Source organism: Neolamprologus multifasciatus, chromosome 9 (genome assembly GCF_963576455.1).
Source record: "Neolamprologus multifasciatus chromosome 9, fNeoMul1.2, whole genome shotgun sequence".
In the NCBI taxonomy this organism is placed as follows: domain Eukaryota; kingdom Metazoa; phylum Chordata; class Actinopteri; order Cichliformes; family Cichlidae; genus Neolamprologus; species Neolamprologus multifasciatus.
In genome coordinates, this window is record NC_140447.1 from 3,342,053 (window position 1) to 3,368,694 (window position 26,642).

At 39.7% G+C, this 26,642-nt stretch overlaps 1 protein-coding gene across 6 annotated transcripts in view; it reads right to left on the reverse strand.

The window, feature by feature from the left end:
* Positions 1-22,538, reverse strand: part of LOC146510784 (protein NLRC3-like) — a 161,617-nt gene extending 139,079 nt beyond the window's left edge. For 2 of the 6 annotated variants that reach the window (XM_085172659.1, XM_085172657.1), the window contains exons 1-3: positions 16,700-16,883; positions 16,514-16,615; positions 8,151-8,267 (exon numbers count right to left, since the gene is read on the reverse strand). In XM_085172659.1, coding sequence (XP_085028785.1) covers positions 8,151-8,267; positions 16,514-16,615; positions 16,700-16,788 — 308 coding nt within the window. In that variant the 5' untranslated portion in view covers positions 16,789-16,883. Of the gene's footprint in view, positions 1-3,020; positions 4,796-4,935; positions 5,138-5,299; positions 5,379-8,150; positions 8,268-16,513; positions 16,616-16,699; positions 16,884-22,446 lie in introns of those variants that run through there. The other 4 variants (XM_085172656.1, XM_085172660.1, XM_085172658.1 and 1 more) reach the window with 3 other exon arrangements.
* Between the last annotated feature and the right edge of the window lie 4,104 nt (positions 22,539-26,642).

Here is a 26,642-nt window from a genome sequence, read left to right on the forward strand (position 1 = left end):
GTGAACTGACTTGGGGATGACTGGACCAGACTTGACAAAACCAGAACTGCCAGGACTTGAACTGTGTGTGTTAGACCTGCTACGATTGCTCACAGTTTTTCCTTTAACAGCCTTTGGCGAGTGCTTATTATCTTTGGCTTCTCCCTGTTCAGAGGGAGCAAAACGAAAAGGCTTTTCCCAGTCTATGTCATCATCCAAAAGGGAGACTCCAACAGTGTCTGGAGTGAGTTTATTGTCCTTTTCAGTTATGGTTTCAGGTGGGATGTGTGAAAAGCAGTCATTATAACTCACCAGTGGAAGTTGCTCGGCAGGTGAAAAGTGACGGCGGCGTGAGCGTCGCTTCCTCCGAGGTGAGGAAGCTGACGGGGCATACAGCTGAGCCTCTGACGTGCGGGACGGCAATGCAGAGGCTAGAGCGTGAGCATCCGAAGAAAAACGGAGCACTCCCACCTGAAGCGGCCGAGGCTTGGGGGTGAGCGGGGCAGCAGGCGGAGGCTTTTGGCAACTTCGGGGACCTCCAAAAGCCAGCCGAGTTCCGCGGAATATGTGCTCAAAATCCGGAGTGCGCCACGGCTTCCAGCGGAGCTCCTCCTCCAGCTGGGCGATGGCTGCCTCCTGACGCTCATACAGCTCACTGTCTGCTGGGTCCATGTAATGGTCGCGATCTTCTGTTATGGGGTGGCTGCGTGCAGGCAGGAGAAGGACCCAAAGTGCAGACTCCGGAGACAAAACTTAAACTCAAAAACCGCTTTAATCTTAAACTCAAATAACATAACAGGGAAAAACAAAATAAACTTACACCGAAGGAATGAAAAAACACACAGCTAACTAAACGGTAGATCGCGACAATGACAAACTGAAACACAGGGCTTAAATACATAGAGGGAGCAATCAGGGAATGGACAACAGGAGGGAAACACAGCTGGGGCAAATCAGAACTGACGAGACAAGGAAGCGTAAACTGAACACACTGAGAAGAGACAGAAACCTTCAAAGTAAAACAGGAAACACAAAACACAGACTGAACAAAAGACACAGACTCACATGCAGGCACTACAACAGAGGGAACAGAGACGTGGGACCAGGGCAGACACAGACTGGACACGGGGATACAGCAGACAGGGGAGACAGCAACCAAGGATTACACGGAGACAAACCATAAGACCTGACTCACAAAAACCCAAAGACTAAAAATTATAAATAATATAATAAACTCAAAAGCCCTGGGTCAACGACCCAGGCATCCTAACACTGACCTTAGAGTTTCTAGTTTGCAGTGTTGACTTCCTATCCCAACGCACAGAAGCTTCACTCCTGAATCCTGTAGGTTATTGTTACTCAGGTCCAGCTCTTTCAGACTAGAGGACTGAGAGCTAACAACTGAGGACAGGGTTTCAAGGCTTCTCTCTGAGAGGTTACAGCCACTCAGTCTGATAAGACAATAAGAGCAAACAAGAAAATTATTTGTATTATTTATTATATAATTTAGATAAATTTTTATTTATTTTTCAGAGAAATATCAGACAGTTCATTTATAGAGATCATGTTGGGAGGGGGGGGGGGTAGGTGGGGAGGTTTCAGCTAAATCATTCTTCATCAATCCCTTATTTATGTGTACAGCAAGTATAGTAAGCCACACCAGGCTACACAGTGAAAACCAAAGAAACACAAGAAACACAAGTTTGCATTACATACTTTGCTGTGGCATGCTGGTCAACTGACAAAACACAAAGTGCGAAGTATCAAGAAATAACTGGGCTTATTCAGCCCTCCAGTAGCAGAGGCGGGAGGGAGAATATCTGATTTAACAGGATGTACTACCATGTCTATTATTTAAATAAATATAGGATGTGTGATATCCACAGAAACGTCACAATTTCAGTTTTGAAGCTCAGATTCTTTCAGAATCTAAACAACAAACTATTAAAACAACAAATGACTAAAGAGCAGGTAAACTGATTTTGAATAAAGATCTAAAAACAAAAATCCCGTGGTTCTGTTAATTTTTTTTCAAAAACCACTTTCTACAAAAAAAACAAAACAACTCAATTTCTTTTATTGAATACTAAAGAAATTTCAACTTTGATAGATTATGACAAATTGCAAAATAATTTGCTGTCTCAAATCAACAGTCTGTAAAGTTCTGTTTCGCTTCAGCAGTATTGACCTTTGCACAGGTAATGTCCATTTGTTGATTCATTGTTTTCTTCATTTTTTTTAATCTACTAAAGCATGTGTTATAAAAAATGAAGCAAAGAAATACTCCTTCATATTTTTGTTTTTTCCTATGGTCAGTTATTTGATACAGTTGCATCTGCTCTGATGTTTGCACTTCTGATGAACTGTCACAATGTTAGCTTTATTTTGATACCAAGATGGTTTACACAGAGATTGTAATTGCAGAAAAAAATGTCAATTTGATTTGGCCATGTCAACTTTAAGCTGTAACCTAAAAACCCCAAAGGGCTTAACATGTTATTAACACAGGGGAACCAGGTGCCTATGGCGGTCAGTAGGTGAGTAGGCAACAGGTAGGGGGTAGTTAGTCCCCCCATACTTTCCTCCTGATCCCTAATTGCTTCCCTCCTCCCACTCCATAACACAGAGGGTCATTGATGCTATGTTCCCCTGTTTTAAATGCACTTTACACTCATGACAACCACACATGAGTAGGCGGAATGAGACATGGGGTCTGTTCACACCTCCGTTCTCTGTTCACTATCGGGGGCTGGAGGCTAGAAGCAGGAGCTGGCCGTCCAGTTGGGGGTCTGGGTTGGTATTATCTTCTAATAAAACATAACTATCAAGTCAAATTACAGCAAAAGCCATAAGGGTCCACTTGGGGAAAAGTGGACTATTGATGGTTTCAGAGAACAATTTCAATAGCTACATGGACAAACAGGACAGGAACAAAATATAAAAAATTTAAATAAACAAAACACACATGATCAGACACATTAGTTCATCATTTAACAAGGCTATTAACCGCAATTAATGTGAATGCTACTGTGACATACAACTTACAGAGCTTTGTTGGAGGCTTTGACCACTGGCAGCAGCCTCAGAAGAGCCTCCTCTGAAGCAGAGTATTTCTTCAGGTCAAACACGTCTAGATCTTTCTCTGATGACAGCAATATGAAGGCTAGAGCTGACCACTGAGCAGGAGACGGTTTATTTGTGGAGAGACTTCCTGATCTCAGGGACTGTTGGATCTCCTCCACTAGAGAATGATCATTCAGTTCATTCAGACAGTGGAGCAGATTGATGCTTTTCTCTGCAGACAGATTCTCACTAAGCTTCTCCTTGATGTACTGGACTGTTTCCTGATTGGTAAGTGAACTACTTCCTGTCTGTGTCAACAGGCCTCGTAGGAGATTCCGATTGGTCTGCAGTGAAAGACCCAGGAGGAAACGGAGGAACAAATCTAGGTGTCCATTTGGACTCTGCAAGGCCTTGTCCACAGCACTCTGGTATAAGTGTGTTTCTCCAGATTCTCTTGTTTCAGACTTCACAAAGGTTGTTTTTTGTTCTTCCAGCAGATTGAGTCCAGACTTGACTAAGGTGAGATGGATATGAAGAGCAGCTAGAAACTCCTGAAAACTTAGATGGATGAAGCAGAACACCTTGTCCTGGTACAGACCTCTCTCCTCTTTAAAGATCTGTGTGAACACTCCTGCGTACACTGAGGCTGATCTGATATCGATGCCACACTCTGTCAGGTCTGATTCATAGAAGATCAGGTTTCCTTTCTGCAGCTGATCAAAAGCCAATTTTCCCAGACACTCAATCATTTTCCTGCTCTCTGGACTCCAGTGTGGATCTGTCTCAGCTCCTCCATCATACTTGACCTTCTTCCTGTACATCTCAGTCAGGGTCTTGGGCAGCTGTCCTCCCTCTCTGGTTTCCAGCACATCCTCCAGAACTGTAGCAGTGATCCAGCAGAAGACTGGGATGTGGCACATGATGTGGAGGCTTCGTGATGTCTTGATGTGGGAGATGATCCTGCTGGCCTGCTCCTCATCCATGAATCTCTTCCTGAAGTACTCCTCCTTCTGTGGGTCAGTGAACCCTCTGACCTCTGTCACCATGCCAACACAGTCAAGAGGTATCTGATTGGCTGCAGCAGGTCGTGTGGTTATCCAGAGGTGAGCAGAGGGAAGCAGTTTCCCCCTGATGAGGTTTATCAGCAGCACATCCACTGAGGTGGACTTTCTAGGGTCAGTTAGGATTGTAGTTTTGTGGAAATCCAGAGGAAGTCGACACTCATCCAGACCATCAAAGATGAACACAACCTGGAAGTGTTCAAAGCTGCAGATTCCTGCTTCTTTGGTTTCAGTAAAGAAGTGATGAACAAGTTCCACCAAGCTGAACTTTTCCTCTTTCAGCACATTCAGCTCTCTGAATGTGAATGGAAATATGAACTGGATGTCCTGGTTGGCTTTGTCTTCAGCCCAGTCCAGGGTGTATTTCTGTGATAAGACTGTTTTCCCAATGCCAGCCACTCGCTTTGTCAGCACTGTTCTGATTGGTTCATCTCTTCCAGGTGGGAGTTTAAAGATGTCTTCTTGTCTGAGTGTTGTTTCTGGTCTGTCTGGTTTCCTGGATGCTGTTTCAATCAGTCTGACCTCATGTTCATCATTGACCTCTGCAGTCTCTCCCTCTGTGATGTAGAGCTCTGTGTAGATCTGATTCAGAAGGGTTGGGTTTCCTGTTTTCACAATCCCCTCAAAGACACACTGGGACTTCTTTTTCAGCTTAGATTTAAGTTTACGTTGACAAACTTCAGCAAGATGTTCTGAATAAATAAACAAAGGATATGAATTCATGATTTACAAATTCAATATGACAACTTTGAACACATGTTGTGCATCTCTTGAGAGATTAATAAATTTTCTATTCAATCAGCAGCTCAAATATTTATTGAAATCCTCTTACTCCTCTGCAGATGGTCAGCCAGCTTCTCCTGCTTCACTCTCCTCAGGAATTCCACTGTGATCTTCACAAATGCCTCTCTGCTGCTCCTCCTCTGCTCCTCCTCCCTCTGACTCTCTAAGCATTCTGGGTAATCTAGACTCAGAACCTTCTGGATCTTCTTCAGCTCGTTCTTCACAAAAGTGATGATGTTGTCCTCCAGCAGCTGGAACAGAATACTTTATGAATGAGCCAATCAGACGGAAATCATGGAGCCAAACATCAGATCCATGTTGGACACACTGACAATCCACTGGTCTACAAAGAGCAGCATGGAGAGGACTGTGAACAGAATAGATGTGAAAGTACTTGTTGTATAAGTACAGACCATAAATATGGAGTCCAGGTGTGTTTGATGCTGCTGGGCAGACTGATCACTGGGAACCTCTGAGTTCTGCTGGTCCACTCTGTGGAGGAATCATGAAGAATCAGTGCAAGCACAGGATAAAGATCCAATATTCTTCTGGTAAGGGGCAATCCTTAAACAACGTCACATGAATCAACTTAGTCAACCCTTAAACTTCTGAAAACATTGGGCATTTTTAGTCCGTTTTAAATCCTTACTGATGTCCAGCATGTCGAGTCTTTTCTTAAATTAAACAAAATAAAATTACTGTCTGCTCACTGCTCATGGACACATTGATAGTTTAGTTTATCCATCTTTTTCTTAATAAAGACTGGATACAGTCTGTACTGCACAAACTCACAGTTTCTGTTTTTTGAGAATCAGTGTCATGAGTCATATTTTTATTGAAGTGGAGCAGTGTTGAATTATTTTTTTTATCTTTAAAACTGGTGGCCCCACATTATTTTATACAGCACAACTGCCTCATGGTTTTTGTCAGATATTTGTGTTTCATCCTTTGGTTGCATGCAGCATAGGTCTGAAAGTAGTATGTAACACTCTGATGATGATGAGATGACTGAACTGGCTGGCTAGACTGGACACACGGATGGTGTAGACAACATCAATGACACGACAAAGGACTTAAGATGAGTGATTAGAAACCAGTGAGTACACAGCTGAACTTAGTCTGACTAATGATACATGGAATTAACCAGAACACAATACACAGGTGACATGCTGGGACAGAAAACAGAAAGTGAAAAACATGGATGTGGGAAATAAACTGAACATGACAAAACTGAAAACACTATGTCGACAACCCAGGGCAAAGCAGCTTGATGGGGTTTAGGTTTGGAAACTGTTCTGGCTTCTCCATGTTTTCCAGCTTACCATCTTGTCCTTTTGAGGTAGTTGAGGTAGTTCTGGCTAAAAAAAAAAAGGGCATTTTTGTGTAATTCTGAAATGTACATTGTTTTTCATTTTGGGATAACCTTACCTTTTTTTAAGGTAACCACTTACCACTGTACCATTTCAAACTATTCATTGGAGTTGAAAGACTTGAATTGCAATAAATAACTAGAAACATTGGTGTGTTCTAAAACTTTTGACAAGTAGTCTACGCTGTTGATGGACAATAAAACCAAATATTAAACAACTGCAGTTTAAAATGGTGCTTATGTTGCTGCCATGGTGTAACTTGGTTTAACACAGTTACTGAACTGTCTGTTAAACTGACAAATCGCATAAGAACCCCTCTCCCTTTGGGAAGCACTTCCATAGAGTCTAAATTAAGTTGATTTGCCCATCTGAGATTCCCGTCTGAGCGTAAAGAGCTACCTGTAAGAGAGCATTAAAAACTGTTGCAGAACATGCAAAGCAGAGACCCATCAGATACCTAACGTCCAAATCGACAGAGAAACAAGCCCAGTGTTTCAACATCGGAAGAAAGAACTGCTCTCATGGCTAGAGATCAATGAGATATAACACAAATGCTACAGTAAGTGGGAGCAAGGGCGACAGTTTAGAGGAGGCAATATCATCATCACCCCCACCCAAGTTTGGGTACCATGCTCCAAGTGCAATGGAAGAAGGAGCGAGCATGGGGTTATGTTTTTTCATGAACACAGAAAAGTGAACCAGAGTACAATTCCTTGTTTTTATGTATAACCTTGGTGAAATAAAGAAGAGTCGTATCACTTTATAGAGGTCATCATGTCCTACCACATGCTGCTTTTGACAGCTTTTTGACAGGTTGGCCATCGTAACGTTCTCAGAGTCCTGCCCACCTTAAAGGTTTTGCTAACTTTGACCTGTTTATCTGCAGTGTGTAACATGTTGACCTATTTTTGCATCAGCCACTAGATTGCACTGGGTTGCAGCAGAGTATGCAACTGACCGGTGAGCAAGAAAAAAAGAAAAAAGAATGAGAAAAGAATAAAAAGGGGAATCTGAGCAGAGATCGGTGTGTGCGTGTATTTTAGTAAGAGGCTTGATAAAAGGCCAAGGACAGTGCACAGTGGACTTCATAATCACACCAAGGGCCAAACCAGGGTCAGCACACAAAATAAGAGAGTGATGCTGGTCTTACCAGTTAATTCAACTCAGCAAGTCTAACAATACAACCTGTGTGGACAGATGGATGTTTGGAGCTTGCAGACATTGATCCATTTTCTTCCACTTATATCAGGGTCACAGGTGTAGCAGATTAAGCAGAGGAGACCAGACGTCCCTCTCCCCGGCTACCTCCTCTAGCTTGTCCAGGAGAACACCAAGGCTATCCTAGGCCAACTAGCCTACACTGCAAAAACTCAAAATCTTGTAATAAGTAAGTATATTTGTCTTATTTCTAGTCTAAATATCCCATTACACTTAAAATAAGACACAATCCACTAAAGAGTATCATTTCAGTAAGATATATGAACTTGTTTTACACTGAATTTTGAAACTTTATTTTCTACATTTTAGCAGATTACAGTTTGATTGTTACTGGATGGATTTTCAGAAAAGTGGAGAAAAGTGGAGAGTGACTTTAGTTTGTAGAAGTTAAAAATAATAACCAGTGTTTGAGTCTCTGAGTTTTATGAATAAAAGTGAAATCTGTGCAGCAAAGTTACAGCACAACATTGCTGATGGAAGAAAACATGAGCACGAGCATCACTACCTGTTTGCGGAAGTGGATTTTCAGCTGTTTACAAACCACAGACTTGTTTTTAATAGACAGTATAAATGGGATTGAGGGAATGACGTGTTTGTACTGCCATTTATATCCAACAACATCAAGCAGTTAAGTCAAAGAGTTCAAATCAAAGAGTTCGTGTTACTAACAGCTCACCTCTCTGCAGCAGACAGAGGCTGGACTTTAAAATAAATGAAGCGATCTTTAGACGCGTCACTCTTTAAGGACACACAGCTGGGTGCAGGTCCAGGTCCAGCAGGTCTCCCATAGATCCTGTTAGAGAAGAAAAATGTGTTTTTCATTTGCAGTCACAGAACCTATTGAAGACTTAGAAAACATTCATTCATTATCCTAAAGAGAAACTGGTTTGCAGGCTAAACATAAGCAGTGTAAGTCTCGGCATTGTAAGAACAGAGCACCACTCAGAGATAAACACTGTCATTTACACTGTTCAGGATTATGGTCGTACTGTGAGCAGCTGGAGTTTAAATGTATTGTATTATATGTATGTAAGAATTCCTCTGGGTTATTCAACGAAAAGGCTGAGGATGAGTTGATTAGAGCACAGAGTTTAAATACATGGACTGAACCATGTGACTTTTACAGACAGCTGGGACCAGAGTCTAGCTTTGCATGAACAGTTTCTAACTGGAAGCTGTAAAATAACAGATCAAAGACCAGTGAGAGTTTATACTGTTGAAATAGAAACAAAATTTCCAGTGCACATTAATTTATGCATCACAATCCCAGGATATACAAAAAAAAGCAGTTCAGGTTTGGCTTTAATCCAGATCTGCATCAGCAACATGTATGGCTGGATTATTTTCCTTTAGGGTTAACTTAGATTTTTAAGTTAATCAGTTCTAAGTTATCCACTCAGTTCTAATATCTTAATGTAACTAGGTGCAGTTCAAATTAATGCAACCCTTTCACTCACTGGACCTACAGAGTGATCATTTAGGAATGTTCAGTGACACCTAAATGTGTTACCGGTCCAATGCCAACAAAGTGATTGGAATTAGTGCTAGAGGCACAAGATCAAGTTTCCATACAACTCAGAGAGAAACTATTTAAACTGACAATCATTTTGTAATCAGGTCTTGTGATAAGCCCTGAGAGATTATGGTCCTACTAAAATCTTTCTTTCTTAAATGGGAGGTGATCCAGCGTTAACAAAGAGGGTGGAAGCTGTGCCAGGGCTGTCTCGAGACAGTCGAGGATTTTCAATGCGAAGATCTCTAATTGGTATAAAAACCTGGCTTGTCGGCAAAATAACACAAAATACACTCTCTAGTTTTTACCTTAGCGATCAGTGCTTCAACAGCAGATTTGGTAAAGAAAACAAGGGAACAAGGTGCTAAATGACAGTATAGAAAAAAAAACTTTGACTCAGGTCTAAATAAAAACCCAAACAAATCAGATTTTAGCTACAAGGACTAAAGTTTACCTCATTACTCTCTCTTACTCTTTTTCCCTTGTCCAGTTTTCTCTTGCTTGCTCTCATCTGCTGCTTCCCCCCCCCCCCGCCCCTCCCCTCCCACTAGTGAGTGGGACTCTGGTTACAGTATGGATGGGAAGCTTGAAACAGACATGTTGACACTATGTCAAGCTTCCCAAGCGCAGATGTTTCGAAACACTGAACCACACCAGTGTTTTGAACCACACTGCTCAGAAGTTTGGTTTAAAACAACCAAGTGGCCTGACCCTGACTACACAAGGCTTTAGTGCCCCAGTTTCAACAAGTGGCATAGCTACCGCTTCTCATCATTGTCGGGCACAAGGTTTCCTATTATTTAATAACCAGACTCTATTGTAATTACTGAAATAATGTTTTTGATACTATCACTTCTATTTATTACAGAGAGAAAGTGAGAGACAGAGACTAATGACTAAGAACCATTAACTCATATTAGCATAGAGAGAGTGGCACACTAAGCTCTATAATAATTAAAATATCTCAATAAAAACGGCATCTGCTTGTGGACGCACAGGTAAGACTTGCTGGTAAAAAGCTCACCAATCTGATCACCTGAGTTTATTCCAAATACAGTGGGGCAAAAAGTATTTAGTCAGCCATCCGATTGTGCAAGTTCCCCACTTAAAATGATGACAGAGGTCAGTAATTTGCACCAGAGGTACACTTCAACTGTGAGAGAAGACAGAATTGTGAAAAAAAAAATCCATGAATTCACATGTAGGATTTGTAAGAATTTATTCGTAAATCAGGGTGGAAAATAAGTATTTGGTCAATAACAAAAATACAACTCAATACTTTGTAACATAACCTTTGTTGGCAATAACAGAGGTCAAACGTTTACTATAGGTCTTTACCAGGTTTGCACACACAGTAGCTGGTATTTTGGCCCATTCCTCCATGCAGATCTTCTCAAGAGCAGTGATGTTTTGGGGGCTGTCGCCGAGCAACACGGACTTTCAACTCCCGCCACAGATTTTCTATGGGGTTGAGGTCTGGAGACTGGCCTAGGCCACTCCAGGACTTTCAAATGCTTCTTACGGAGCCACTCCTTTGTTGCCCGGGCGGTGGTGGTTTGGATCATTGTCATGTTGGAAGACCCAGCCTCGTTTCATCTTCAAAGTTCTCACTGATGGAAGGAAGGTTTTTGGCTCAAAATCTCACGATACTTGGCCCCATTCATTCTGTCCTTAACACGGATCAGTCGTCCTGTCCCCTTGGCAGAAAAACAGCCCCATAGCATGATGTTTCCACCCCCATGCTTCACAGTAGGTATGGTGTTCTTGGGATGCAACTCAGTATTCTTCTTCCTCCAAACACGACGAGTTGAGTTTATACCAAAAAGTTCTACTTTGGTTTCATCTGACCACATGACATTCTCCCAATCCTCTGCTGTATCATCCATGTGCTCTCTGGCAAACTTCAGACGGGCCTGGACATGCACTGGCTTCAGCAGCGGAACACGTCTGGCACTGCGGGATTTGATTCCCTGCCGTTGTAGTGTGTTACTGATGGTGACCTTTGTTACTTTGGTCCCAGCTCTCTGCAGGTCATTCACCAGGTACCCCCCGTGTGGTTCTGGGATCTTTGCTCACTGTTCTCATGATCATTTTGACCCCACGGGATGAGATCTTGCGTGGAGCCCCAGATCGAGGGAGATTATCAGTGGTCTTGTATGTCTTCCATTTTCTGATGATTGCTCCCACAGTTGATTTTTTCACACCAAGCTGCTTGCCTATTGTAGATTCACTCTTCCCAGTCTGGTGCAGGTCTACAATTCTTTTCCTGGTGTCCTTCGAAAGCTCTTTGGTCTTGGCCATGGCGGAGTTTGGAGTCTGACTGGTTGAGGCTGTGGACAGGTGTCTTTTATACAGATGATGAGGTCAAACAGGTGCCATTCATACAGGTAACGAGTGGGGGACAGAAAAGCTTCTTACAGAAGACGTTACAGGTCTGTGAGAGCCAGGGATTTTCCTTGTTTGAGGTGACCAAATACTTATTTTCCACCCCTGATTTACGAATAAATTCTTTACAAATCCTACCATGTGAATTCATGGATTTTTTTTCACATTCTGTCTCTCACAGTTGAAGTGTACCTCTGGTGCAAATTACTGACCTCTGTCATCATTTTAAGTGGGGGAACTTGCACAATCGGTGGCTGACTAAATACTTTTTTGCCCCACTGTAATCATTGCACTAACAGAGAAATGCTTATCATCCTTGTTCTAAGCAAAGATTTTGGGACAACCAGCAGAGCCTCTGCTGAGGACCTCAGATTATACTTTGGTTATGAATATTATGAATAGATTATGAATAATATGTGATAAGATCTGATGCCAGAGCATGATGATGGGTTACAAAATCTAGCCTAGAGGAAATCTAACATGTATATCACCATCTTTAATGTCTTTTGGATAGACCGTGCTAATGTAACTGAGTCTTCTACACTGCATAAAACAAGACTGATTCTGGATCAGCTGGTTGTCAAAAGTGAAGTGGGGATGTTTAGAAAAATTTGTTCATCTCAGGGACAAAGCACTCAGAAGTGTTGAATATGGGTTAGCTGCAATAGGGCCAGTAATAATGACCCCGGTTTGATCTGTATTTAGCTACAAGATGTTTTGTGCCATCTAGGATTTAATTTTATGGATGTGGTCATTCAATGTGCTGAGTTCATGACTGTCACTCAGTTAAAATAGTTGAAAGAGAAAACGGGGGGGGGGGGGGGTTCCAAGTACAGACCCCGCAGAACTTAACCACAGCATCAGTCAGCATCAGGGCAAACCAGCAGATCATTGATAACTCTGAGGAGTGCTCTCAGTGTGTTTTTGTTCATTTGTTTTTGCTTTTCCCATTGTGTCAGTTCATATTTAAAAAGCAATAAAAGCTGCAGTGGGTAGCATAACATGTTTGATTTAATGCAGTGATGCTACACACTTGTAGCATTTTTTTTGTATGATAGTTTTGGATCCAGATGTTTGATGTCTGAAATTTTCACCTCTAATTAAAATAAATTGTCTGTCAAAAAGTGGCTTAAAACCAGTTGAAAATGACAGTGACACCTGTGCTTGTGTGTCCTTTGAGACATTGTCTCCTACAGAGATCAATTTTAGAAACCAAGAAACATAAAAATCATTTAAATGAGACACCAACAATGCTCCCTCTAATGTTTCATGTGTCTGAGCGAACACACAAACTCCCTGAGCGTCCTTTGGACCACTGTGAGCAACATGAGACGTGTGCAATGTGGTCACACCAGCATCTAATCCATCCAAGTTACATGTTTATTAAAATAATCAAATTACACCATTTACATTTATGTTAGACTACTTTTAATTAACTGCTTTAGCCCACTTACAATAAAAATTTTTAAAAAAAATCTTGTTCATGACCTGTGTAGTATGTTAACACTATTGGAAGGAAAAATAACTTGAACTCCAATTTTGAAAATACAACTTTCTTTTTTTTTCTTTTTTCTTTATAAAGCTCTGACTTGTATTATGAGTCTGAGTCTGTGGTCTGGGAGAGAGTCCTGTAACTCTGTCTGCAAAATACAGTATATAATGACCAATGATGGGCAATTAATTATATAGTTACTTCTTCAAAAAAGTAAAACAAAGTTTTTCGCAGCTCTTTACCTAAAAGTGCAGCCAAGGAGTTTTTTTAAATAAACATTTCAAACTATTTACAGAACAATCAGCTGTTCTGCATCAAATCTGATGCCACACAAATTATTTGTGCCACTCCCAAAAATAATTTCTGTCCACTATGAGATAAAGGAGAGCAACAGCCTGATACCTGCAGGCCTGACAACAGCAGATGTATCACTGCTGTAACACCTGTAACATTCAGCAGTCGCCTCATTGTTCTCACACACACAACAAAACTATTGACTACACTACATCATCATTTAGCCTGGAGAAATAGTTTGTTGCTTTATAAGAAAGCCCTCCGCGAAGCCAGAACAGCTTACTACTCATCACTGATTGAAGAAAATAAGAACAACCCCAGGTTTCTCTTCAGCACTGTAGCCAGGCTGACAAAAAGTCAGAGCTCTGTTGAGCCAACCATCCCTTTAACGTTAACTAGTGATGACTTCATGAACTTCTTCACAAATAAAATTTTTATCATTAGAGAAAAAATTACCAATAATCATCCCACAGATGTAATATTATCTACAGCTACTCTTAGTTCCATTGATGTTAAGTTAGACTCTTTTTTTCCAATCGATCTTTCTGAGTTAACTTCAATAATTACTTCCTCCAAACCATCAACGTGTCTTTTAGACCCCATTCCTACAAAACTGCTCAAAGAAGTCCTGCCATTGATTAATTCTTCGATCTTATATATGATCAACCTATCTCTAATAATCGGCTATGTACCACAGGCCTTCAAGGTGGCTGCAGTTAAAACCTTTACTCAAAAAGCATCTCTAGGACCCAGCAGTCTTAGCTAATTATAGGCCAATCTCCACCTTCCTTTCATATCAAAAATCCTTGAAAGAGTAGTTGTCAAACAGCTAACAGATCATCTGCAGAGGAATGGTTTATTTGAAGAGTTTCAGTCAGGTTTCAGAGTTCATCACAGCACAGAAACAGCTTTATTGAAGGTTACAAATGATCTTCTTATGGCCTCTGACAGTGGACTCATCTCTGTGCTTGTCCTTCTTGACCTTAGTGCAGCATTCGATACTGTTGACCATAATATTCTATTTAGAGCGATTAGAACATGCTGTAGGTATTACAGGTATTGCACTGCAGTGGTTTGTATCATATCTATCTAATAGACTCCAATTTGTGCATGTAAATGGATGAGTCCTCTCTCACACACTGAGGTAATTATGGAGTTCCACAGGGTTCGGTGCTAGGACCAATTCTGTTTACATTATACATGCTTCCCCTAGGCAGCATCATTAGAAGACATAGCATACATTTTCACTGCTATGCAGATGACACCCAGCTCTATCTGTCCATGAAGCCAGATAACACACACCAATAGTTAAACTGCAGGAATGTCTTAAAGACATAAAGACTTGGATGGCCACTAACTTTCTGCTTCTTAACTCAGATAAAACTGAGGTCATTGTACTCGGCGCTGAAAAGCTTAGAAATATGGTATCTAACCAGATTCTTACTCTGGATGGCATTACCTTGGCCTCCAGTAACACTGTGAGGAACCTTGGAGTCATTTTTGACCAGGATATGTCCTTCAACGCACATATTAAACAAATATGTAAGACTGCGTTCTTCCATTTGCGCAACATCTCTAAAATTAGAAATATCCTGTCTCAGAGTGACGCTGAAAAACTAGTTCATGCATTTATTACTTCCAGGCTGGACTACTGCAATTCATTATTATCAGGATGTCCAAAAAACTCACTGAAAAGCCTTCAGTTAATCCAAAATGCTGCAGCAAGAGTCCTGACAGGGACTAGAAAGAGAGAGCATATTTCTCCTGTTTTGGCTTCCCTTCATTGCCTTCCTGTTAAATCCAGAATTGAATTCAAAATCCTGCTCCTCACATACAAGGTCTTAAATAATCAGGCCCCATCTTATCTTAATGACCTTGTAGTACCATATCACCCTATTAGAGCACTTCGCTCTCGCTCTGCAGGCCTACTTGTTGTTCCTAGAGTATTTAAAAGTAGAATGGGAGGCAGAGCCTTCAGTTTTCAGGCCCCTCTTCTGTGGAACCAGCTTCCAGTTTGGATTCGGGAGACAGACACTATCTCTACTTTTAAGATTAGGCTTAAAACTTTCCTTTTTGCTAAAGCATATAGTTAGCGCCGGACCAGGTGACCCTGAATCCTCCCTTAGTTATGCTGCAACAGACGTAGGCTGCCGGTGATTCCCATGATGCATTGAGTTTTTCCTTTCCAGTCACCTTTCTCACTCACTATGTATTAACAGACCTCTCTGCATTGAATCATATCTGTTATTAATCTCTGTCTCTCTTCCACAGCATGTCTTTATCCTGTCTTCCTTCTATCACCCCAACCGGTTGCAGCAGATGGCCCCGCCCCTCCCTGAGCCTGGTTCTGCCGGAGGTTTCTTCCTGTTAAAAGGGAGTTTTTCCTTCCCACTGTCGCCAAAGTGCTTGCTCATAGGGGGTCATATGATTGTTGGGTTTTTCTCTGTATCTATGAAGCGCCTTGAGGCGACATTTGTTGTGATTTGGCGCTATATAAATAAAATTGAATTGAATTGAATTGAACTACACACTAACTACACAAGACAACACACCAACTTTATATGCTAAACACGCTAAATGTCGCAAATCTCTCACATCTCAAAACACCGCCGTCACTCCTAAAACTTCCCCCTTCCTAAACAACTAAATGCTATGTTGCCATTTCATTTTTTGATTGGTCGACATGGTACATTTTTCGACCAATAGGAAAGGGTGGAGAGTTTTTTTTTGGTCTTGTTTTTGCTCACAGGTGGAGAGTGCTTTGGAGCGTTTTCCTTATAAAACGCCGTTTTTATCGTTTCTTCCCGCAGTAAATAGAAACAACGACAGTATTCAGGAAGAAAACCAAACATTGCAGATATTTTATCATAACTCTGGTTTTACGTGGCCGACCAACACAATTTAAAACTGGTATAAAGTCCACACTTTTCCCGTCAGTTGTTCCGTCTGTCCTGCTCACATCTCCAATGCTCCACGCTGTCATTAACGTGGCTTCACTCCACATCAGCCGCTTTGCTCGCTAAAACACCGGTGTCGGCACATAAGGACGCTGTCATAGCCTGTCAACGACATTGATTAGCTGTGTATATACGAATGTGAATCGCATTATTGGCTGGACTATAGGATAAGGTGGCATCGTTCTAATCCCATACTGGAGCAGCCAGTCACTTACTAACACTGCAAAACAGAATTGTTTAATTTTAATTTCAATTCAGGTTAAAAAATTTTTTCTGTGCAACACAGATTTCTGTGCACAGAGACTGTGCCAGCAGTGCGCAATTGTGCACGTACACAGCTTAGAGGGAACATTGGACACCAAACTGACATCAAAAAGTTTATATTACTAACAGATCACCTCTCTGCAGCAGACAGTTTGTATCCCTTAAAAAGAGTGAAGCGTCCAGCAGACCAGTCACTCTGTAAGGATACAGAGCTGGGTGGAGGTCCATGTGGGTTCCTGTGAATAATGATGGAGCAGTGATGTGAGTGCTGAGCTGTGACATGGAGAAGAGTCATGGACAGTTAGAGATGGTCATCTCACCTCTGAGCTTTGGTCTGGCTCTCATGTTCCCCACACAGAGTGATTTTAGAGGGAGGGACTCTCTCCTCTCTGTCCTCACACTGATCCATGCTGCTCAATTCACATCAGCTCACACACACTTTCTACCTTCACCTGCAGAGGAAACACAAATCATTCATGTACACATCAACTGAAATCCTCTATAACAAGGTGTTAAGAGATATATTCTAAAACACTTCTTCAGTAGAGAATCAGAGAGGAGAAACACACAGATTTTCTTGCTAGCAAGGGCAGCCTAGAGTGAGACTCAGAGACTCGCACTGAGGACTTGCCCTGGTCCTTTATTTATACACTTCAGTGGGTGCTTGTGTGGTGTGTGTGTGGTGTGTGTGTGTGAGGGGGGGTCAGAGTGTGATCCCATAAAGACTTCCCTAAAACTGCTGGTCTGGAAAGTCCAGCAGTTCATCAAACCAAAACCACTTAGACTGGAAACAGATATAACTACGTTAATCCTACCGTAAAACAATAAAACAAGGTACGAACTTTCTCATGCTCCTAGGATGTGGGGGTGAAAGCCAGAACACCCTGGAATGTTATAGACTTCCTAGGATGAGACATCCTTTCAATAAACACAAATGGTTTCATGCAGTATTCTACCATATACAAACTTATATCATTAAAAGATTATACTGACTACTAAGTACAATTTTCCATTGACACAAGGCTAACTGAACCTTGTGCTACATTAATATAATAATAAAATAATGTTAGCACATGGGAATAGAAATTTTGCTACAGTCTAAATTTTAATTCTAATCAATGTACTCAGCTTGACCATTGTTGTGTACGTCACAAGCAGAGGAACATAAAGGTAAGAAAAGCTGTATATTGTTGCCTAAATTGTAGAGGGTGCCCTTGCCTCTGCACCTAAACAGAAAAATGAGAACAGTCAGACATAAAGTGGAATTCAGCAGGTGGAAGAACCCTAAGAATAACCACTTGATGTAACCTAACTCTGACCATGAACACTACAGTCACTGTACTGCACTCCAGCACATGGGTCTACAGTAAATCCACAGTACCGCAACCTAACCTGTAGAGTGTTTGAATAACACAAAGGTAATTTACCTCAGTTTGTTCTGTGGGACATTTCACAATAAAAACAAAATCATAACATCACATCAAATACAGATCCAATATCTGATTCAACAATGATCATATATAAATTACATGTAAGAAGTCTATTAAAGTCTATAAAACTTGTCCTCTCCTTCACTCTCTTCTAATATGCCTACCTACATGCTTATGTAGGGTCAAACCTGTGGTTGCATTCCATTGTGCATGTAGTTGCAATTTCAGCAATCTGTATTACAAATAACAGAGGGCTTTTGTTTTGTTGTTTGGGGGTTTTGTTGGGCTTGTTTTTTTTTTTTTTTTTTTTGGGGGGGGGTGCTTTGTTGGGAAAAATATATCTGTAATCACTTTGTTTTTTCTTTTGAAGTTTAAAATAGATCAGTGCTAAAACCATAACAATATGAAACAAATTTAATGTTTATTAATGGATTCCACAAGACTTAAAAAAATTTAACATATCACTAGAACCCCATGTAATAACCTCCATGTTTTACAAAAACCTGCCTATCTATGCAGTATTTTAACAAACGTTTTATCAACTTTAACCTTTATATTGAACCTAAACCTGTCTTCAGTTGGATTTGTGATTATTTTCAAGTTTCAACATTTTTAAATGATCAGCATCCAAAATCGCATCATCATATTCACTTCTGTTTACGCAGGCATTTTAACATCCACAGAATTTGTACATCAAGTTTGTTTTTTAAACTCCTGCATGCTTTTGTTCAGTTTTGTTCCTGCTACTTTTAAAGGTCTTTCTTATTGTCAGTGCTGCAAATGTGGATTTCATTCATCGCACTTGTTTTGACTTCTGAGTGTAGAGTCTATAAAAAAATTTTTTAAAGCTTTTTTCCCTCCAGCTTCTCTGTTATTGTCATCAGTCGGCCACGCTCAGACAAATCCACCTAATATGAAGTTAATTAAATAATAACATGACTATGAATTATTGACATTTTAGTCCCTGTTGTTTTTAAACCTGTATTACTGCGCGATAAATGAATCATACATTATACTGTTTTGTTATAAGCTCAGTGATTCCAGCAGGTTCTCTGGGTTATTTCCATCAATTTAGACAGTCAGCTATTACATGTATTTAGATATTCCACTTTCTGTACTCCAGATTCATCAATTTCTGTGTTTATCAAAATCTTTAACCAAACTAAAGATATCTGTGAAATGGACGGTATATTCAGTTCATGTAAATATATCTGCATTTACTCCAGGTGACATCACTCCAGTTGTTTTGATGGTGGCTCCTAATATTTAACCTACTCTTTCACATAAGAGCTGAGTAACTTAAATTTAGTTTCTTTTTTGATTCAGGTTTACTTGAGTGCACATGTATTTTTAGTTTAGTCAGTGAAGTAACTTTATGTAATTCAAAGTTCAAATAATCTTTATTTTATTCCAATTCATCTGTTAATCCCCCCCCCCCCCCCCCCCCCCCCTTTAAGTCAGTTTGCTTCTGATTGCTCCTCTGTTACTTCTACAAACAGTATCTGCTGCTTAGGGCCACCACTTCCTCCACGTGTCGCTGCGGAGATTCAGAAAATGAATCTGAACCTGAAAAACAGATTTTCTGTGTTTTATTGGAAATCTTTTTTTCTTATATTTTCTCCCCTGACATGTAGATCTGTACTGTATTAGAGTTCATAGCGGGAACAAAGATCCCAGCATGATTTCTCTGTTTGGGAAATCTTCCAGTTATTTCCTTGAACCTGGTTAGTGAACTGAGTCAGTGCTAGACTGTATAAATGCTGTTTCACTGGATGCTACCACATAAAACACATTTAGCAGCTCACCATTCTCTAAGGCTACGTTCACTCTGCAGGTCTTAAAGCTCAATTCCGATTTTTTGATCAAATCTGATTTTTTTGTCTGCTTGTTCACACTACAAATAAAATGCGACAGCAAACGCGCTCTAGTGTGAACGCTCAAAGCGGCCGCATGTGCAAAAGCAGACGTCACACACAATGTGCTCCGTTTAGACCCAGACCAAACAGTATTGTTTGACTGATGGAACCTTAATATAAAGACTTGTTTCGGACTTTACGTTTCCCAATTTTTGCTTTAAGTTATAAAGTTGTTTTGTTATTTACATATGGCCTAATAATGATCCTTATTGCTGTTTTAGAGGAGCGCTGCTTCAAAGGATAGTTACAGATTTCTGTCAGAATCTGCAGATTATACAGAACAAATAAAATGTTCACGTTTCTCCAACGTTGTCTTCCCAACTGTTTCACTGGATGGCCAGGAAGCGTTCGCGATGTCTTCTCCAGCGCTGATAATTGGCGTCTGTCTCATGTCAGTGATGTAAAAGACGGATTTAATGCGACATGACCGTTCAAACAGCAGTCGCTTTCTAAAACATCGGATATGTATCGGATTCAGCACCACATACGAAAGTGACCCAGATCGTATTTGAAAATATCCGATTGTGCCGTTCACACTGTCATACCATGATCGGATATGGGTTGCATAGGGTCAAAAAAGTCGGATTTGATGCGCTTTCGCCTGCAGTGTGAACGTAGCCTAATATGGAGAACACCAGATCTGCAGCAGGGTTTGGATTTTTGTCGTTTTATCTTGATGGCATGTGAACAAGGTTTTTTTTTTTTTGATTGTTTGCTTGTTTTAAATCAGCTAACTTGTGGAAAAACTAGAAAGAAAAACTTCTAAAGATCCTCAAACACAGTCCGATCAGAAGAAGTGGGTCCTGAGCATTAAAGTCAGCATTAGCTCTCTGCTCTGTCTTACATCATTTTCATGAAAAGATATTTTAATGATGTTTGGTGTTTTCAGCCAAGGAAACCATGTCCATGAACATTTATAGCACCAAAATAGAAAAACTAGTAGCTGCATGCAGCATAGTTTCAGTTTTCAGAACACCTGATCTCAGTGATGCACCAATGGTAACAACACTCATTTAACAGAGCTGTATAAAGGCTAAGAGACATCAGGGGTTTGATTTAGATCATACATTTGATTTATTTTATGTCATGACATAAAATAAATGTAATTTATGTCAAGTAAATTAAAATATCTCACTTCCTGTTCTGTTCTATCAACTCCATCAGTTTCTGTGATGCCTCAGTGATCAGCCATCAACAGAAGAATGTTTAACTTCCTCATGTTTAAGTGCGTCACACTATGCCTGTGTTTGAACATTAAACATGTTATTACATGTAACTTTACTGTGCGCTGTTTCTTCTGTTTTTGAATCAAGTCTTCTGTTTTTCATGAATAAACGAGTCCTTGTTAAAGATGTTAAAGGAAAGCATCAGCAGTCAGGAACAGATGGCTTCGAGCCCTCTGCTGACCAGGAGCAGCACAAGGTCTTAGACAGACTCAGACCTGATCTTCTGGACACAACCGTCTGATTCTTGTTAAAAAAGTTCAGATCTTTCTATCTGAACATTTCCCACAGAAGTAAGAATTAGGATTCATACAAGAAATGGAATTCACAAAGGACCAAACAACTAATTACTTTTGTCCCTTGAACAGTTCATTTGTGTTTAATTTGAAACAGATCAAACACTAGTATCAGGCTTGCGTTCTGCACTTTATATCTTACACATCTTCAGTTATGGAGTGAGAGGTTTAAATGCGTTTGAGGCTGTGAGACTTTGCTCTTACATTAAAGTCATGATTTACTGAGAATTCATCACAACAAGCAGAACCATAACATGCATCAGTTCAACTATTTAACTCATCTAAATGTACCATTAAGTGACTAGATGAATGTATTTAATACAAGAGTAACCTGGGTTCGTTGGCAAAGGTTTGTAGCCAAATTCAGGGCAACAAACTTAAATACAATCAAGTGACTCTTCATTCAGACTGAAAATAGTTCAAAAAGGACAAAGTTCAAAGTGTTCAACAAAAAATTCCAAAGACTTCAATGGAATGGCAACACACAGACACAAGAGACACACTGTGACCAACTAACAGTGATTAAAATCTTCAAACACTACAAAAAAAAGAAAAAAGAAAAAAAAAAGAAGTCAGACTCAGGTCCCTGATTAAAACACAAGTACAAAATAAACACAAAACCCTCAGAGTGTGACAGCAGCAATCAATGTGTTCATCACAATAGAAAGACACAGAAAAGCAGAAGAGTCCAAATATATTTTTAAACTTGTGTATTTTAAACTTGCAAACTCCATATGCAGATATTATCAGCACACACAGCATTTAAAACATGAATCTTATGTCTGATTGACTTTGCAGTGACCCTGAACTAAATTGAGCTGCTTTGTTTTGTGTTTTTTCAACGTCACTTCAGTAAAACCTGAATGCCAACTTCTTAACAACAAACTGATTTTTATCTCTTTGTCCTTGTTTAAAGGGAAAAACAATGTTACATGACGATACTGATTAGTGTCAGTTGGGTCTAAAGTTACACACAGAACCATTTAAACTGTTGATCACAGTAACAAATGTTTAAGTGCAGAGTAACTGACTGATAATCAGTGTGGATTCCAATCAATCAATAATCTATAATCATGTGGATTTGTCTTCAAACACAAGTGATCCAAAGTGTGTCCTGAAATAAGAGCTGAACATCTGGTCCAAACATCACAGAGCAGAAACAAACAGTGAAACTGTTAAAGGAGGAAACAAAGCAAACTTACAGTTTCTCCAAACACACGCACCAACAACAAGCTCCACTCCACAGCTGGACACCAAACACAGAAACCCAGGTGAGCTGCTTCCTGGAAGGAGGCGGGACTCCACCTGAAGTAGGACAGGTATCAGGGGCAGGAGTCAGATTTTCACATTGAGAGCATGCTATTCTCTAGTTAATTTAAGATTTGGCTCATTCCTTCTCATTGCCATTTCAACACTTATTTCATGTGGGAAAGCGCCCCTTATCCACTTCAAAGTTTATACGTCACAGTTCTTTAATACGTAGGCTCAACTGTCAACAACATTGAGTCCAGATGTGTGGACAGCTTTCGTGCAGGTGGGGAGAGTCAGCAGAGGTGTGCGTCCATGAGACTGTACGTTTCTCTGTTTTGGCGCAAATCCTTGGCGCACACTTTGTTTACCGAATGTTACTGTCATTTACTGAGAAGCAGCCTCTGCCATGCGGTCATTATGGGACCGTCACTAATTTCTCATGTTGGCACTTGTGTAAAGTGCCTAGTTAGGATTTATGTAAATAGTAAAATTAGCATTTGTTGATACTCCCTTATTTTGGGGTAATGTTCCACTACCCAGTATTGTTTGTATTGTTGCATTACACATTTAATTCACTCTGTAATTATATAAGACTTTTATGTTCTTTCCAACAGAAATCACACCATCACTTCACCACACGGCATATAATCTTTTACAGTCCGTTAAATATTTATGTGGTGTTAGTGTTCTTGCCCTTGTAGTTGATTGTTGAATTGCTATTTCCTCTCTATTAATTTGTGTTTATTTTTTATTATTTTCTTTTTTAGTGTTGTTTTTGCTAATGATTAAACTTTGTGTTTAGTATGTATGTTTATTGTTTATATGCTTTTTTTCGCTACAGACTACAGAAACACTACAAATTTGGCATGCACGTATACTGGCCTGTTCTTCAAACTTGAAAGACATGGATGGCATCATTATATGTGCAACAGTTGTTTTCAAAAGTCCATGCAGTGGACCAGAAGTGAAAAAAAAAAACACCTACGGAACCTCAAAATGCTGATCGATCAGACGGGGAATGTGGATGCTGAAGACACAGACATCATTCCAGAGGACTATAAGGTAATTTTAAAATTCTGCTCTTTGAATGTCAATGGTTGAGATACTAATTGTGTTCATGATATTGTGTGACACCAATAACATAATTTTGTAGTACATTTCTGTGTGTTTTTAACACAAAGATCTTCTTTAGTAATAAAAAGGTTGTACTTAGATGATATTTAACTTTTTATTTCAGACAGATATAGGTCATTCATCACTTAAACAGCACTTTGCCGAAGTAATTGCCAGTGCCCCCCTTGATGTGACTGGACCAATGAATGTGTACCATGCACCAGCATTCATTTCAAGTATTTCGAAATACTTTCTACCACATGCTACCTTGTGGTCAGGAATGCTGCTTGGTATGTCTTGCTTTGGTGAATCAACACTTATATGTAGTTATTGAAGTGCTTTATTGATTAAAAATTCTGTTTTTCTTCAGGAGACCTTGGACTGGGAAAGGCCCAGCGTACAGCTTTCTCAGTAAACTGTACAATCATGTGTTGCAGTTGAAGAAGCAGGTAGAATAAGTTAACACAGTAAATGAAACATTAAGCTGTATTGGGAAAAACTGTAAATGTAATTACCATTTTCAGAACTACACTGAAGACAATCGAACGCAAGGGATCATGGAAAACAGTCAATGGGACCTGAAAAGGATTTGTTTTGACGAAGGTGTCTCACTAGACTAGATGACTTTGGGCAGATATATCAAAAGAAACATGATGCTCTTCACCGAGAATATGGCGATGTAGGGAAACAAAGGAAGAAGGGGAGGTTTAAATAGGAGAAGTAAAGTGCGTTTTTTTCGCAACGAAAGTCATTCATACATATTTCTCAAATATGTAATGCATATTCTCATTCCCATTTGAAATTGTCAGTTCTTTGTGCATACTTACTCTAAAATGTCTTTGTTACTGTCGTTGTGACTATGTGTTATTAAAAAACTTTTTCAGAACTGCATTACAAGTGGTGAGAATGACATTCCTGATGTGATAAATCAAGGAGATTGTTTGAGTAACAACTGTAATTCAACAAAAGACAGGAAGCATTAAGCATTTTATGGTCCAATAAATGTGGGATTACAGTCAATGTCCTTGACGTTTTGCATGTTTGTAATCTTTTGTAAATGAATATCTGACCGAGAAGAAAAAAGAAGTAGGAAGCAAAAAGGCTTCTATGTTACTCGTATGATGGGGAAACGAGTCAAACAGGTAAGGTGTCACCATTTCTTTCATCTATGCATCTCACTAAAACCATTTTTAATGTTAAGTGTTGTGTCGTAATCAAATTTAAATGTGTACTTTTTTTTTTTTTTAAAGAATTGAGATAAATTAAGCACATTTTAATAAAAACAATAATTTAATGTTATTGTAAATCTCTTTTCTTCCTTTTCCTTCATTTTATGCATGTTTATGAAAGTAAATGAAGATGTTAACTGTACATAAACATAAAACTGTTTTTGAAAATTTATAAGTATTCTGTGTTGTTCTATGTAAAGTAATAATTTTTATTTTTATAAGGCTCATCAAGAAGAACCACCACATTCAGATCTCTCAAACCTTTGTAGTGACAGCTTCAGTCTGCTCTGTGGGCACATCCATCCATTTAAATTTTAATCTAGAGGAGTTTTGCCTAATCTAAATTTTTATATACATTGTTGTTGAGATTGTGAATGCAAAGCACATTGGATAGATTTTTTTATCATTGATTCAAGTACAAATCAGTATGTTACAACAGGTGTTTTTTTAAAATAATGATTCAGGTTATATTTATTAAACGTTATACCCAGGGCTCGCATAATTTCAAAATCCCTGGTAGCCCTTCGGGCAGGGACTCTTCAGTTTTTGGTAGCCCAAAATAAATTTAAGTAGCCTGAATAAAAAAAGAGCAATTTTTTGATTGATGTTTTGTTTCCGTTACAATATTATACATTAAAGTATAATATTGTAACGGAAACAAAACATCAAATTGTTGAAACACAAATTACAACATTGTATAAAAATTACAATCATCAACTCAAATACTTGGTTCTAATTGAACAGAAATTTCTATGAACTTGTAAGAACTGTGTAGGACATGAATCAGTCTGTGTCAGATCCTGAATTTGAAATTTCCACTGAAGTCACAGGTAAGAGGCAAGTGGAACCAAGATCGAGGCCATTTGCTTTTTGAAGTTTGCAAAGACTGCTAAATTGTGCCAGTGGTAGTTCACTCTTTGCAACATAGTAGCTGTTCTAAACTGATTTTCAGGTTTATTTTTAGTATGTTATTTGCAATTGGTGTTTGTTCTGGGAAAGATACTGCAGACTGAGCAATAATGCATTTCTTATGGGTTCTAATGGGGGCCTTTCTTAAAATTACTGGTCCCAGTAACAAAGGCACTTGTCGACTCAGAAATTGAGGGAAAACCAACAACACACCCGGCAGAACATTATGTTATTTACACGGGTGCACATAAGTGGTCGCATGTGCACATTCACTGTCAAAATAAAAGACGCGCACCAGATAAGAAGTTGCAGCGTGCGTTTGCGTCCATATAAAAGGCTGTTTTTGTCCACTAGAGTGGGATTTTCACGGCACATTCTGCACCACATCTCTGTGCGTTCATCATTTGTTTGAAGCCAGCTCACCTCCTGCAACCACTTTTCCAAGAATACGCGCTTCTTTTGTGGTTCGGACTCCTTCTGACATTTCTTTGGAGGTGGAGGAACATCACAGTAATTGCTTAAAGGAGCTTCTTCGACATCTTTAAGAGTTCTAAACAAATGTCTGTCTTCCTCCAGAAAATCTTATGTACGCAAACACGTGTTGCAACTTCTTATCTTGTGCACGTTTTTTATTTTGACAGTGAATGCGCACCTGCGGACCACTTATGTGCAGCCCTGGTTATTTAGCTCGTCATATTGCAGCCACAGAAATTCTTTTGTCCATGAAACCATAAAGCTGCACTTTCTTTTTGCCTTATAGTCTGATTTGTCATAACTTTTCCGTTTTGTGGTAAGCTTTTCTTTGGCTGTAACTTCTTCACCCTGACGTGTCTTATTTGGCTCAGCAGAACTGAAATATATATCCTGCTGCTTTTACACAGGCACTCACACAACGC